General features: G+C 36.9%; 1 protein-coding gene across 1 annotated transcript in view; it reads right to left on the bottom strand.

Annotated features, from left to right (window-relative positions):
- Window positions 1-11,937, bottom strand: part of LOC135467925 (ephrin-A3-like) — a 153,041-nt gene extending 141,104 nt beyond the window's left edge. Inside the window, exon 1 of the mRNA XM_064745856.1 lies at window positions 11,556-11,937. Within this exon, the coding sequence (XP_064601926.1) occupies window positions 11,556-11,698 (143 nt within the window). The 5' untranslated portion in view covers window positions 11,699-11,937. The remainder of the gene's footprint in view (window positions 1-11,555) is intronic.
- Window positions 11,938-15,427: the final 3,490 nt, after the last annotated feature.

Genomic DNA, 15,427 nt, shown 5'->3' with positions numbered 1-15,427 from the left:
ATGATCGCGGGAGCGTTTGACGTCTGGTCACTGTGTCGAGGAAATCTATTTCTTCAGTCATGCACACGAGTTTACGAAATTAAGCGCTTTTTCAAGTCACCCCCGGGAATTATAGATCCCTGTGTGCAAAGTACGTCAATTGTTGGCTGTGCTAAGGCTGCATGTGAATACCCTCGCACCTTGGTCGCTGACAGAGGCACAGGGGAAGCTGTATCCGTGACAACAGGGATATAGCCCTACATCGATACCTTCCTAAATTATACACTTAAAGGGGCCATGGTATAATCTTGAGTATTGACCAGATATGCTATAGATCAGCATGCAAGCTAACCAATCCAAGGGCTGTGGTGACTTAACCACTCAGATTCTCCGAAACCCTGAACTTTCCATTATAAAGACATCAGACATGCATGCTTCCGGTTTAGCATTTTCTCCTTTTTTTTCTTTCTTTTTTTAACTTTTTATGCAACTGTGTGTGTTTAATGTACGTTAAAACAGCTCAACTTCAATATAAGTGTACATGATTATCTGTGTATCTGGTGACCATGCATATAGTGTAATACTCAGAGGCTTTATTTTCCTTTCACTTCTGCAAATTTTTCAATAATACTTGCAAAAGTCTACAAATAAAAAACACGCAAAAAAAACGGAAATGTCATCGGCCAGTTGTTTTATTTTCTGTTGCAACCAAGGAAGCCGTTCTATGAAAAGATGACACTTAAATATGAAATAAGGGAGGTAAACAGGAAAAGGCTTGCAAAGAATTCTCCAAATCAATCAGAATGTTTTTGTAGGCTCAATAATGGAATTTAGCCTATGCGCCGGAGCGGTGGGACGAACGCGTCGGGGATTATTTCACTCCCGAAACAAGGAGACCCCTTAACTCATGAAGGTGTTTAGAGCAAACAGTTCAACGTGTGTACAAAATGTCAGGGAATTAGACGAAAACTAAACTCCAGTTGTTTGCAGAATTTCGACAGGGAGCAAGCCAAAAACTACGCTCCATGTCAAAATTAAACCCAGTAAGGTCAAATCATGTGACAGGTACGAGAAATAAGTAGCAAGAACACGGGTGACATTTTAAAATAAAGGTGAGGTGGTAAAATCTTCACTTGAACAGCAAACTGGAATCTGACTGAGGAAAAAATCGTAGATCTTTGAGAAATAAACAGCTTTATTGTACAGCCATCTGCCAAATAAAGTTCTTTTGAAAGACCGCTTGATTTAAACCTTGAGAACTGACCATTTCAGTGTTTGTAATTAAGCTTAAAACATCGGTAAAATTTCGTTTTCTTCTGATTCTGTATATATTTTCAGTCGCAAGCACGTATAAAATGGGCTATTCTCCAGGGCCCATCTTCAGCTGCGTGACTTTCACTAGGACAGTTAATTTGTTTGACACTATACCCCATACGGAAATCTGGTAAAAGCACAAAGACTTTAAAAAACCATGTGTTTAGGTTTGACTCCCTTGAAATCAGAGTTTTCAAACGGAACTGACACATTTGTTGACAAACTCTTCTTGGAAAAAAGGTTGCTGTGTCATTACCTCACCAAGCGTTAGTTTTGTCACAAGTGCCAACCTGTTGAATCTTTTTACACTGCAGATTGCCAGTAAATGTTGACTGATAAAAAAAAATTATGCTCTTGTACATGATGAGACTCGAAACTCCCAGGAAATACATCCTTCAAACTGTTTTCGCTTTTTTTTTTGTGGATTTTTATTTATTTTATTTTTTTTTTTTCACAAACTTTACTCATGTATTGTCTCCCCTGTAGATGCACCAGAGCTTGTCAATTGATCAAGCTGTGGAAAAAAGCGAACGGAAAAAACAAGCAATCCATTATTAACCTGGACTTCATTGGATTTGTTTCCAGTACAGCAACATGTCGCAGCCAGCTGTTACTGATAAATACCATAAAATGATCTCAGGTAGGCCAGGTATATGTATATCATATCAGACAGGATCTATCGGGACTTGACACATGTACACTGCATATACCAGATAGGAAATGTAGAAAGGGAGGGAAAAAAAGGAAAAAATACCATATATATCCAACTGCACATGCTACAATCCAAAGATTACTCTCCTCATTTATGAATACATGCAAGTATTCCCGACAACACAATAGCAATTACATGTAGAACAAAACCTGTATTCTATAATCAGATATTTTGTTCTCATTTTTTTGTTGGACTTTGCCAAAGAAGGTCTGCACAGGTAATTATATATGGTAATAATTAAACCCAAACCATTCAGAAGTGTATTATTTAATAATCAGTCAGTAAAATATCTTTACCCTCATTTGAATAACATGAAACTTGTCGTTTCAATAACTTCAAAATATACATGTATTATGTGTGCTCAGTTGTGTGTTTTTTAAATAATGAAATGTGACTCTTCATGAAAGTTCTAACATAACATGCAAATTTGTTAGATACATCGGTAATAAAACATACCAAATAATATCCATTTTTAATTATCATAAGTTCCCGTTATGCTACATGTAGCTAATGTTCCTTATCATATCGTGTCATAAGTTCCATGTATAAGCAAAGAAAATTTTGTACCACATCAATATAACTTGAATTAAAACATCTTCCGTATTTTCACCTGATCACACTGCATACATGTAGAGCCTGAACCAGTTAGCAGCCATGGCTGTACTGACAAACATACTCATTTACCTGCAACAAGTTTGAAGTGCACACAGGTGGGCCACTGCGTGCGACACCAGTGCTGCCTTAACAGAGAGGATTATAAGATTAAACTGCCAAAATATGGAGATCTTAGCCAGCCTATCTGGAAAATTTTGTAAAGCCAAAGTCAAAACGGAAGTCTTTGTCCTGCACGAGAAAGGAGGGAAATACAAGTGAACATGTTTAAGCTGCTTATCCCATGTACCTTCCAGGACAAATCTGAGGGCATACTTTCCTGTGACCTCTCGAATGACAAAATGTTTGTGTCCTGTCGACGAAAAAAAAAAACGGAAAAAAAAAATAGATATTGGTCAAATGAAGGCATAAAAAAAATTTCAATTTAGTAATGAAAATTAAACTCTTGTTTTGTCCAAAAACATTAAATGTTAAATAAAAAACATCCTTAACATATGTCTGTTTTAAACAGTAACTTTGAACCACGCAAAAATTTCAGAATCTAAAATAGTCTCTGTTAAAATATCATTTCATAATTTATGGAGAACAAACAAAGTGGCAAACGTATATCATGACAAATCATGACATGACATGGGCCCTGTGGCTAGTCAGTGCGCTGACAGGGGTCTCCCTAATGTTTGCCGCGTATCAAGTGATGTAATGTTTGCTAAGGAAAGGACACAATGTAGTGGGCGCCAGGCCACATGAAACGCCTCCCCAGTGCCAAGATCGAGCGCCAGCTCTCCGAAGCACTCGCAAAGATGACACTTCTTTGTTGCCCTTGTTCATGTAACTAGATTAAAGTACACAAAGGACGCAAGATTTGGCTAAAGAGCGAAACCATGTCTGCGAAGATGAAATTTCTCTGTTATTCATCCAACACTGAGATTGTATTATTCCGATTCACTAAAAAAGGGAGGAAATTTGATACGTTTTATAGGAATATCTATAACCTCTTATTGATTGAATTCGTATCATCTCTACCTTACATGCTCGAATTTCAAAGAACTCAATCAAGGCATTCAGCTTTTTTATGGTAACCTGGTTAAAATTCACAACAAAAAGTGTGCTGTGTAAAGCATACTGATAGAATGACATATTTGATGTCAGATTGAATCAGGGATACAAAAAAAATGTTTATGACAAATTGAGTGTTACATATATAAAAAGCATAAATTGCCATGTGTGCTCCAGTTGAAACCCATACTGTATATATACTGCAATATAAGCTTAAGACAAGGTTGAAATGTATGTCTTTGAGAAGTATGCAATGAATAGTACACAGAGAGGTGACTGGTCAATATGACCAGTTATATCCCAAAAAAGCTACAACAATTAAGTACACTTAGCAATTAAAATGAAACTTTAGTTTACATCAGCATAACTACATGTACAAAAAAAATCATTCCTCACTCAATCAAAACAATTCAAGGCATGAAATTATTTCATCAAGAGCTCAGTTTTATAACAGATAACAATGGGTTATTTATTGTATGACGTTTGATGTGAAGTAATTGATAAACAAGCACATTTGAAGGTTTTTGAAATATTCCAAGTTCACCACAGGTCTTCACCATGATAAATGCACACAACATACATGTATACATAAATATACATGTACAAACTTAACAAGTTTCTCACAACCTTCACAAAAGCTTTCATAAATTTAATTCATGTCCTCTGTCAACAAATATGTAATTTTGAGAGCGCCCCCCCCCCCCCCCCCTTGGATGCCTCTTTGGTGCGTGATCCTTATGCCTTAGGCAAACATGTCAAACAAATCCTTGCTCCCAGCCTGCATCTGTCTGCTCTCAAACTGCAACCATCTTAATTAGTACCCCTTCACTGGCCACATTCATAAAAACAAAACATGTCGTGCATGGTAGACAGTAGATCTCAACATGTCCAGGTGAAACCAGTGGAGAAATGAATGAATGCTGTGTTGCATAAAAGCAACTTCAAAGAAAGGCTTCTTCCTTTTTTTTCTTTAATCATTAAGACCTATACTTGGATACAGTTAAAGCTTTTGGTCATATCAACCTTATCTTGGTATAAACATATCCTGATTTGGAGATAATACAAAAAAGTTTGTGTTTGAACCTCACCAAAAACTGTATCAACAACTTCAGCTAACTCCTCTGTCCTCTTTCATACCATTTAAGAACACAAACCCTTCCAATTTAAACCTTAGCAGTACGTATCTAAAGTACCAGCTACTGTTTTAATGTTAGTGAGTTTCAATAGTTATAACATCAACAAATAAACTGTAAAGAAAGTTTTAAAAACTTGATAATTTTATATAACATATTATGGATAATATAATCAGAAGATCCTACATTGTAATTTTTAATCAATATCAAGTACTATTTACAATTGTAAAAATAAAGAAAGATTTCACATGACATCTCAGTTTTCTGAAATTTTATTACATTTCCATTATCTCACACATGTTACGAAAACATAGCGCGTGAAAATTCACAATATTTTGAGAACAGATAGCTACACACTTCGCAGCATCCCAGACATCACCTAAGGGCTATAAAACTAGCACTGTATTGCCTTCCTAAGTTAACAATAAAGGTCAGCCTTAACACGGGGTTTATGAGCTCAGTAATGACTGCCAGATAAAACCCCAGGACGATTATTATCCTGTTAGTTTCCCACCTAAAACAGTCCCAGTAACACATTATGTCGTTTCACCTAGGTCATAATATTGTGTCATTTACATCAAAGTAAATGTGTTATCTTTCATCTAACACACAGTACATTATGCTACATGTAGTGTTGAGTTACATAGATATGTACATATATGTATTAATATATATATTATATACATATTATACGAAAAAGCAAGGCAAAGCTATGACAGGAATGAATACTGAAATCCTAAATTCAAACATCTGATCATTTAAATTATAATTAAATTCAATTAATTTGATATACTGAAGCATAGTTTTATCAGTTCACAGCACCCTTTCCTAGTTTCTAGCTCACCAGGGACAAACATTAATAAACTTTGTTCAACAAAGTTTATTCTGCATGTCAAACGTTCTTAGCATATCTATCTGTTCCAAAAATTAACGAACAATTAAGCAGATGTTTATTTTTTTTAATTTTTTCTCAGCAGAACAGAAAAGAAATGTCAATTTTCCAACTAGATTTACCAAGACAATGACTATATAATTGATATTTTGTTGAACTCAAATTAAAAGCAAACAAAAAAAATGGTTTGGAATGTTTCAATTATGATAAAGAAAAGCTCAAAGGAATGGACTATAAGGGTGTGTCAACTAAGCGACACAGTATATGACTGCTATTAAATTAACCACAGTATTTTTTTTATCCATATGTTTCTGACACCGACAAAAGCTGCTATGAACAGCTTCCCTGCTTTGTTCATACCTCACTACATGCACTTTGCCTCAACTCATTACGAGAGGTTATATCGTTCAACTTTTCACCCATTCAAGCCTAAGCAATAAACAAAAATAATAAAAAATTATGACTAAAGATAAACCTAAATATGAACTTCAGCAGAATGTGACAACTTTATATGATGTAAAACTGAATCAAAGAATGACATGTATCTACAATGTTTCTTGTTAATTTTACATAACACTATTACGTACATGTAGATGTGGTAGAAATTTTGCTCCAGTCATGTCAAATTTAAAAAAAAAAATTAAAAATAAAATAAAATAAAATAAAAGAAAGACAGCTGTTAGGGATTTACTTTCCCAAGCATTAGTGCGCCTCAAAGTGCAGAAAGAGTGTACATGAATTCCAAAATTTTACAAAGCAAAAATTGACGAACATTTAATCAACTATTTCTTAGCAATTGTGTCAATAGGGTCTCTTGTGAACCCAAACAATACATGTTTATGAGAGTGGCGGGAAAACCGGTTATACATTGTGGATAAATTATGATGCCAGTGGCAATAAAACTCTGAGCAGGGCTGTGTGGATTTTTGGAAAAGAGTCCACATGAAAAGTGTTCAGAGTCAAGTTCTAATTTATTTAAGACCTGTAATCTAGCCTAAACAATCCATCTACACCTTTACCTGTTTTTCACTCAAACATGCAAATAATTTGAATAAACAGACCTGGGTTGAGGTGCCAGTTACGTATAATATTGGTCGTCTGCTTGGGGTTAATTAAGGATCAGGTGTGAAACAAATAAAAATATTCGTGCCTCAGCTGTGAAACAAAACATCTAATCTTATAAGAGCGATAAAAATTAATATTGACAAACGAGTTATTACACAAAAACATGTCACTGCGTTAAAGTCGCAAGAATATTTGCACATATGCTGAAATCTGCATAATTCTGTCTCTTTCAGGCAAGTTATAAACACTGTGAAATAAAAATAAGAATTTTTTGGAATTACCTGTACAACCATGGTTTTCTGGGGGGGGGGGGGAGTACCTAGTATCTCCAATCAGCTTATTTCAAATGGCAGATGCATTATTTCTATCAATTAAATCATTTTTCTGAGAAGAACTACAGAGTATACGCGTCCATGTGATCCATCCTAGAGTCAAAAAATGTCCTGCGATTTTAGACATAAACTGATATCAAATGCAATCTTTCTTTGATGTAATCTTACAGTTTTAGCAAATCATCATCAGAGTTATTTAACATGGTCACAAAAAGAAGTACATGAATGTTAGTTTAATTGAGTTTTCTGCGTAAAAAATCTGTTTCCCAAATATACATGTACTTTGGTTGAGTTTATTCTACAGCAGATATGTCTATCCCAGCATTTTAGTATTAAAAATTCAGACTTTTTTTAACCTATGTTGATTACCCGTGCTCCATAGAGGACTGTGTTCAATGAAGAACAGTTAGTTCAACATGAGACCCTGAATCGGCCTAACTCAGGTTTATATATCAAATGTACTCTTGTCAAAGATATTTATATGACAGCTAAAAAGACATCAGCTGTGCCAAACCAATTAGAAAGCAGAGAGACTTATAGCTTCTACATGTTCTCCCATCTTGTGTGAACTCTGAACAAATGGTTAGGAAGAGCTCAGCTTAGAGAAGCCAGCTTGAGATCGTGGTTAGCTTGGTGAGTAAGGATTTGAGAAGGGAGCAGCTGGGAGTGACTGGCACCATAACCAGTGTTAGTCACCAATACACCTGTACACATATCTAATATATACACATGTATGTAATCTATGTGTGCACCAGTGGCAACCAACTTTCAGTGCATAAACCAAATGTATACACAAACCAAATGTGAAGACCAAAAGTAAATAAAACGCCGAGACTAAGACATATCATATCCTGTCTTAATTCAGCCTGTGTGAAAATCTGAAAAAACATGTAACTACAATGTGTGCATGTGTATATATGGTCAAAATCTAAACTAATTGGAATATCCTGAGGTGGGCTTGAACCATTCCCTTTAGAGAGCAGTGACAAAAATATTTTACGAAATTAAGTCCAGCCTTATAAGCAATATAAAACTTATGGTCAGACTGCTGACAAATAATGATTGAAGCTAAACATGGGTTCGAACCCTAGCCTAAGGATTTAACACAGAATACCGAGTGACAAAAAGATGTGTACACATATACACTTAAATCATACAGCTGAGAAGATAGCTTATAACAAATGTCAGTTTAGTCAATAATGTTGCTGAAAACCTATATGCTACAAGCCGCTTTTGAACTCTTATCTGCAATGAATAGTGACAAAAGCATGCACAGAGTCTGTAGCTATTGTGTGACTTGATTTCCAATGACAGTTTCTATCATCTATACCAGCACCACAGGACAGGTTTGGTGGGGTTGGGGGGGGGGGGGGATAATAGAGTGGGTGGGGCTTAAAGGGTGTACTAAAGCTTACAGTGTGTATAAACTACAAGTACATGTACATTGCCAGTCTCCATACATGACCAGAACAAGCCTATAATCTCTTAAAGTACACTACTGTTAACCGCCTGGGTTTACATTAAACAGATTAGGGTCAGTTTCTTTGACCAAAAGATTTGGCTAAATGAATCCTGGCTGACCTTGTGTGTTATAAAAGGGTATTTAATTACTGAATCAACGGGATTATAACTGTTTTCCTTCCCTGAGTCTTCCCCTCAAGTTAACCTTTCTGTTTTTGTTGGGCTTTTTTTTTTCCTTCTTTTTTTCTTCAACACAACTAGTTTTTATACATATGTGCCAGCACACTTTTATCACACCCAAACAAGGATTAAAACTGAAAGGGAATGTGTTTTCCCTCACCCTTTTTTCTGTCCTTTAAATTTGTGATTAATTTAAATTGGATTTATCAGACAGACTTGCCAAGTGCAGACATTAGATTCAGATGAAGATTAGGACGGGCTTTTCAGAAAACAATCCCGACCACAGACAAACTTTATCTTATTTCACTTCAGCCCTGTTGATGTACAGTATATAGAGAACAGGACAGACGAATATCTCTCAGTTTGATGGACACCTCAATGGTGCCAGAACTTAAGTAATAATTACATATGTACCTTCAGCAAAAATCTGTTTTCATTCCTTTTTCTCGATATTGCATAAAACAGATTAAAGTGATGTTTTCAAAACTTGACAACTAAAGCATGCAGCTATTATCTTTCATGGCTTCCAGCTTAGTGGATATTAGCTACAGAATTTATGTGTGGAGAAAATTTGAGAAAAGAAAAATGTTCTACTTGATTTACTGATTCACTACTTCTGCCAATCAGACTGCTTGCTTGATTCAGTGTGTGACAGTACCATTCTGTAACCAATATAAGTATCAATATTTCAGCAACTGCACATGATCTTCTTCTTGATTCACAAAAATGAAGGGATAATTTATTTGACACGTAACAAAAGTACATGCATATACCCATATTGAGATGTGAATTACTGATAAGTACTATTTCAGCACAATATGGCGATGAGATTGAGTCATTAATCAAGTTCATGGCTACATGAAAGTGTCAGTCACTCTGCCAATAGATTACACAACACTCCATTAATCCATAGAGCTGACAGTTATTTTTACAACTTCTTAATAAAGCACGCCTGATTATTGTATTAAGATACCACATGTACATGTACAGAGTAGAGTTCACAGTCTAACAATTATAGTATGATAAGACAGGTTAATTAACCTTTAACTGTTTTAATGGTTAACTGTTTACAACAAGCTATAATTCAGCATGCTGGAGTTTTGCACAGCTTCAGGTCAAGCAAAACATTTCCACACAGTTTTACCCGAAACTTAATTACAGGTGGTACATTTTGCACCTGTGGCTTATATAATTCCCAGTACGTAAATTCTACCTGCTTAAACACTTAAACCAACACACCTTATGTCTAACATATCTTACATGAAATACTGGGTCTGATGGATTATGGTAAGCTAACTGGCTTAAGACGGATTAGGATTACCAGTTCAAATTACATTTAAGACTGATCCAATTTTGCTTTCAATCACAGAGGGACAGGTAATTATAAACAACAACATGATTGCATGTGAATACATGTTACTCACCGTTTAGAGATAAACAAACTGCCACCTTAAGTGACATTACAACTTGCACCTTCTTAATTTAGAGCTAAAAATGTTGAGAACTGCAAACGTGATTACTGCACCAGCTGAGCTGTATACATGTGGTAGGGCTAGCTGACAATAGATGACATAGCTTCACTTGGCCTTTGGCATACAACAAGGTGTTGAATTTCGTCCTGCTTTGTATAACACAAATTTATAATCTTGACATTTTTTGAGTCACAAGAATGCTACCGCTTGAAATCATGGCTTAAAACATATAGAAAAGATGTCTATCTTACGACCTGAAAAAGGTAATAAGTACACACAGAAAAAATGATGGGCAAAGACATACTTTTAGTCCATAAACAAAGATATCTTTGGTGTACCCTATGCGAACAGGTAAACACATAATGTATAGTACTTCATCAACACACTCGGTTCATTTAGCACACAGATGTTTAAGAAATTAATACACTTGCAGGTCAGCCAATCTGTCTTAAATCAGTGATGCACATAAGCCATGTTCAGAAAACGGGTGACAGAGGTTATTTTAAGACATAACATTTGAATGCTTTATCCCGAAATAATCCGGTTACAAATGAGCCACTCAGTGTATTAATAATGTTGGAATGGGAAGAAACATTAATGCAATATACACATGTACAGATCCCTTGATGCCTGTTTCTTGTAATATCTTAACATTTTAAGAATACCGCTGTCATGTTATTTTCAGTTATGTACATCTATATGAGATGAGAAGCGAAGAAAAACAATTACATGTATTAGACTTATATTATGCATTTCTCTATCCTTCTCATATGCATATTAATTCTGTAGACCTTAATTCTATACATACATGCAAGCCTTCATAATCCAACTTGGGGCCCGATAAAAACATGTATTGTGGATAAAACAAAAAATATGTACACGTGTTTATACCAAGAGTTTGGAGCAATGCAAGAGCAGTGATGTGTGCAAGTCATTGAAATGAAGACAGTGATACTCAAGATATAGGCTACATGTATCCACGAACATAGGGCTACATATAAATCCAAACCCACTTATGTCACTTCTTCTTCGACATATCTCTGCAAAGACACATACGTGATGTAAAGGGGAAGATTGTTAGCTTTTTTGACTTCAAGTAAAACTCTCTAAAATCCATTCCACCTGAAAATGGAATTAGCAAGTCTTGCCATACTCAATGAACATCTTTGCTTCCTCGATGGGGAAAAAAAAAAAAAAAAAAAAAAAAAAAGATATCGACACATCAGAACTTTATAGCACAGACTGCTTCTAATTAAATGCTGGCTGTTCAAAAAGACAACAAAGTTCTTTTAAATTAATGGACAAAAATCACCCGAGTGTGCACTGAAATAAAAAAAAAGTACTTACCTGGGATTTGTCTTATTCCAGTATATGTAAGACAAACGCGGTTGGTATATTCCGCCTTCCTGCGAAAAAGCACCAGGGGAAAATAGACACAAGACTGCGCCTAGAAAGACTAGCGCTAGCCGGCACGGATTTCCCCAAGGCATCGTGAAAAGCAGCGGTAAATTTCCCCGAACGATTTTATAAGACACACTGGTAAAATCAGTGATAAACAGCGCTAGGAAGTTTTTACTTAAAGTTGTAGACGATCACATCTCATTTCTGACGGTTGACATGTCACACGATTGGCGTTTGACAGAGAATCACTGTACATGTGCAAGCCAGGCAGTGGTTAGAAGAAAGCACAAGGCACGGCCTGGTTTGTTATCCGCGTGTATTAGCGACATAGGGTTTACCGTTGAATGTTGTAGCGAGACCGTTCATTCAGCGATCATGTGACTCCCGCGTACTCAGCGAGACCCGACTCGTCAAAGGGACTAAACCCGTGCTGAGGTGCAAATGACAGTGGACATCGGAATGTGGCAAAAGTGACGATCAATTAAACACACAAGCTTGCATACCTCCGGCGAGCTGGCGACAACAGGGATTTCATCACCATCAAAGCTTATATTATTTTCAAAATCTGGCAATTACTTTCGGTGTGATATTGCATGGCTTTTTTTTGTTATCAATTCTTTTTCACACCGCAATTAAAGAAGCCTGCATGTTGTTTTGCTGCAGGTTAGGACGTTTATGAACAACATGTATATTGCGATGGTAAAAATTTGTGAGTCTCGCACTGAAAAAAATTGCTGCATATCCTGCTTTTATAGAAAACAAGGATTGTAAATAATTAAACACTCGTCTAAGGATGAAAAGGTGTTCATTTCAAGGAGGTCATCATGTGAGTTCTCCTATCAATATGCCTGTGACATTCCTGAAGAATCCCTCGTTCAGAAAATTAATAATGTTTCCCCACCCAGCAGCCCCCTACGTAAAGTCTTGATTCCCATATACATGTCAGTTCTTATCATATATATATATATATATATATATATATATATATATATATATATATATATATATATTCATCTGAGGAACATAGACGTAGGTACACGTAAGCCTATATATTCTCGTGACTGACGTCATCTTCAGCTTGGAATTTGACGGCCTTATGTGATATAGTCGTCCGGTCTAGGTATACGTGGATACGGCAGTTCTACCTGTTACAAACTTGTCTATCTATTCCTAGACTACAGGGAAGTAGACACCGGGGAATGCTGATATGCCTGAATCTAAGACCATTTCTGTTCTCTTCCCTGGTGTATGCACGGTGTTGGCCTACATGTTTTTTTCACATTTCCAGTGCACAAGGAGTTATATAGTAGTTCATGAACTTATATTTGAACACTTGTGAAGAGGGAGATACAGGTATATGTCTAGGCGTATATGTATTCGCACAAGTAGGCCTGTGGCATTTCCTTGAATAATTGTTTTCAGTTGAAGTTAATAATGTGTAATATACTTGTGTTTTTCTTTGATAGGTGTTTTACGCCGTAGTCAAGAATATTCCACTAATACGACGGCGGCCAGGATTGTGGTGAGAGGAAAGTAATATTTAATGGTTGAGAATTTATACTGTTTACTGTTATACTTGAATGTATTGCGGACTGAGTAAGATGGAAAGCTTTTTGATCTGTTTACATTCGTGCGCAGAATGCCTTATATAACTTAACACATACACATAGGCCTATACATATACTTATCATGAATCAAAGATAGCCTTTTACATACACACTGTATATACACTGAGTAATCGCTGTCTATTACAACAGGACAACAATTATAATCTTATAGCTGCACGAAGTTTACTCCACCTTTTCCACTTTCTACCTGTATAATACATATACTGGCGATCACTCGGGTACTAGAATGTAAAATGTAGACCGTGTGAGGCCCATTGTATAGATATTGTGAGAGTGTGCACTGTACAAAGCCCCGCAGTACATACATGCATGCACGGTTATATAATTCCTGTTAACTTTCACATGTTTTCTCGATCGTCGAAAGCAATAGGCTTTAGCCTAGCATGTGACAAACCTAAAACACTTCTTACACGAAGGACATGAGTTGTCAGTATGAATTTGGCACAATCGATTCCCATTGGCCTATACCTGTATGCAAATATACGACACTATCCAGTGCTCGATACAGTCTGGAACTGTGGACTTTGTAAATCCTCGTGGAATAAATGAGTGTACCTCGCTACGACCATACCAAATCCTTGGCCAATGCGTGTCCAGTGTTCGCTGTTATGGTTAAGGTTTAAGCCAGGGATTTTGTCAGGTAACTGATGAAAGTCGGTGATTTACTCCGGGCACTCCGTTTTCCTGTCGCCCATAAACCTGCATGACTGAGGAGGACGTTAAACAACAATCAATCAGTCAATCAAATGAAAGAATTTTATATCTTCTTTCAACCTTGGATCGGACCGTGGCTAAGTGGTGAAGTAGTTTGAATCGCTATTTGCGAGACACATGGTGTGAGTGCAAACCCGTCCTTTGATGGTGAATTTATAGATTCCTTGGCCCCCATTCACTGTTCCTGGAAGCCTTCGCGACAATAATTGATATTTTATTTGATTGGTGTCGTACTCAAGAATATTTCACTTATACGACGGCGGCCAGCATCATGGCAGGAGGAAACTCACGATCACCCGAGGAAGCCAGCAGGAGCTGGACTTGAAGACTGTGTCATCTTGCGTTCGTTTCTGTCAGATTAAACTAGCTAAGTTGGCGTGGCGGGAAAATTCGCCAGTAACTTGGTTTTCCCGGGCACTCCGATTTATTCCATCCATAAAACTTGACCGCCATTGTATTTACGTGAATAAATCCTGAGTGTAAGCAACAATAAATCAATCAATCAGTCTGTCTGTACAATGGCATAAGTGAAGTAATACCCAGCCTGACATCAGTAGCATGGCACACACGCGAGGACTGGACACGTATAGGGCGTTCAATCCCGGCCCTAGGAAGTGAATTCCATGCTCTTTTCACTGCCTGTTCGTAGGTCTTGTTGACAATAACAAAGTGGTTGACGAATGCTCATGTGACCTTTGCGCGATCTTATGTTCGTGGATGAAATGAATGATGTGGCAAAGTTCGTCAGTATAACTTGGATATCAGTGGTTTTCCGGGGGGCCCCGCGGTTTCTTCCACCCATAAAACTGACCGCCATTATATGTTTATATTTATTTATTTATTTATTTGATTAGTGTTTACGCCGTACTCAGGAATATTTCATCAGTCTATAAGACGGTGGCTGGCATTATGGTGGGAGGAAACCAGGCAGAGCCCGGGGGAAACTCACGTTTCTTTATGAGTGACAAATACTTAACTATGGTGTTAATAACATTTCAAGTAAATAAAGACGATAAACGTCTGAAAGCAAGGGTTTATTCATGCATGGATGCATAATGATTCAACCCCATGCATATACATAATGATTCAGTGAAAGTGCTTTCGATCCCATCACGCAGCTTCGCCCGTATACATATATGTGTGCTTGTAGGCACCGTACCTTTTTGTTCTTATAGTCACACCCATATACATGCATGTGGGTCAGTATATACCCGTTCATATCAGTCAGTCAGTCAATAAATCACCTTGATATCAGAACAGACCAGCCCATGAGTCGTGTCACATTAATATGACTAACAGACGCAGGCGTCAACCTGGAATCAACAGATAAACCGTTTTACCAAATGCTGAAGACACCCATATACTTTAATACACCGAGGCACGATATGTGTGCCATAAATTACGGTGGACACGATTTGGATAAGAAATCCTTACACATAGGAAATCCGATCCTACAGCACGCAAGGATTGCACTCA

The sequence above is a fragment of the Liolophura sinensis genome, chromosome 6, assembly GCF_032854445.1.
Source record: "Liolophura sinensis isolate JHLJ2023 chromosome 6, CUHK_Ljap_v2, whole genome shotgun sequence".
NCBI classification, from domain to species: Eukaryota; Metazoa; Mollusca; class Polyplacophora; order Chitonida; family Chitonidae; genus Liolophura; species Liolophura sinensis.
This window is presented reverse-complemented; position numbering and strand designations above follow the sequence as displayed.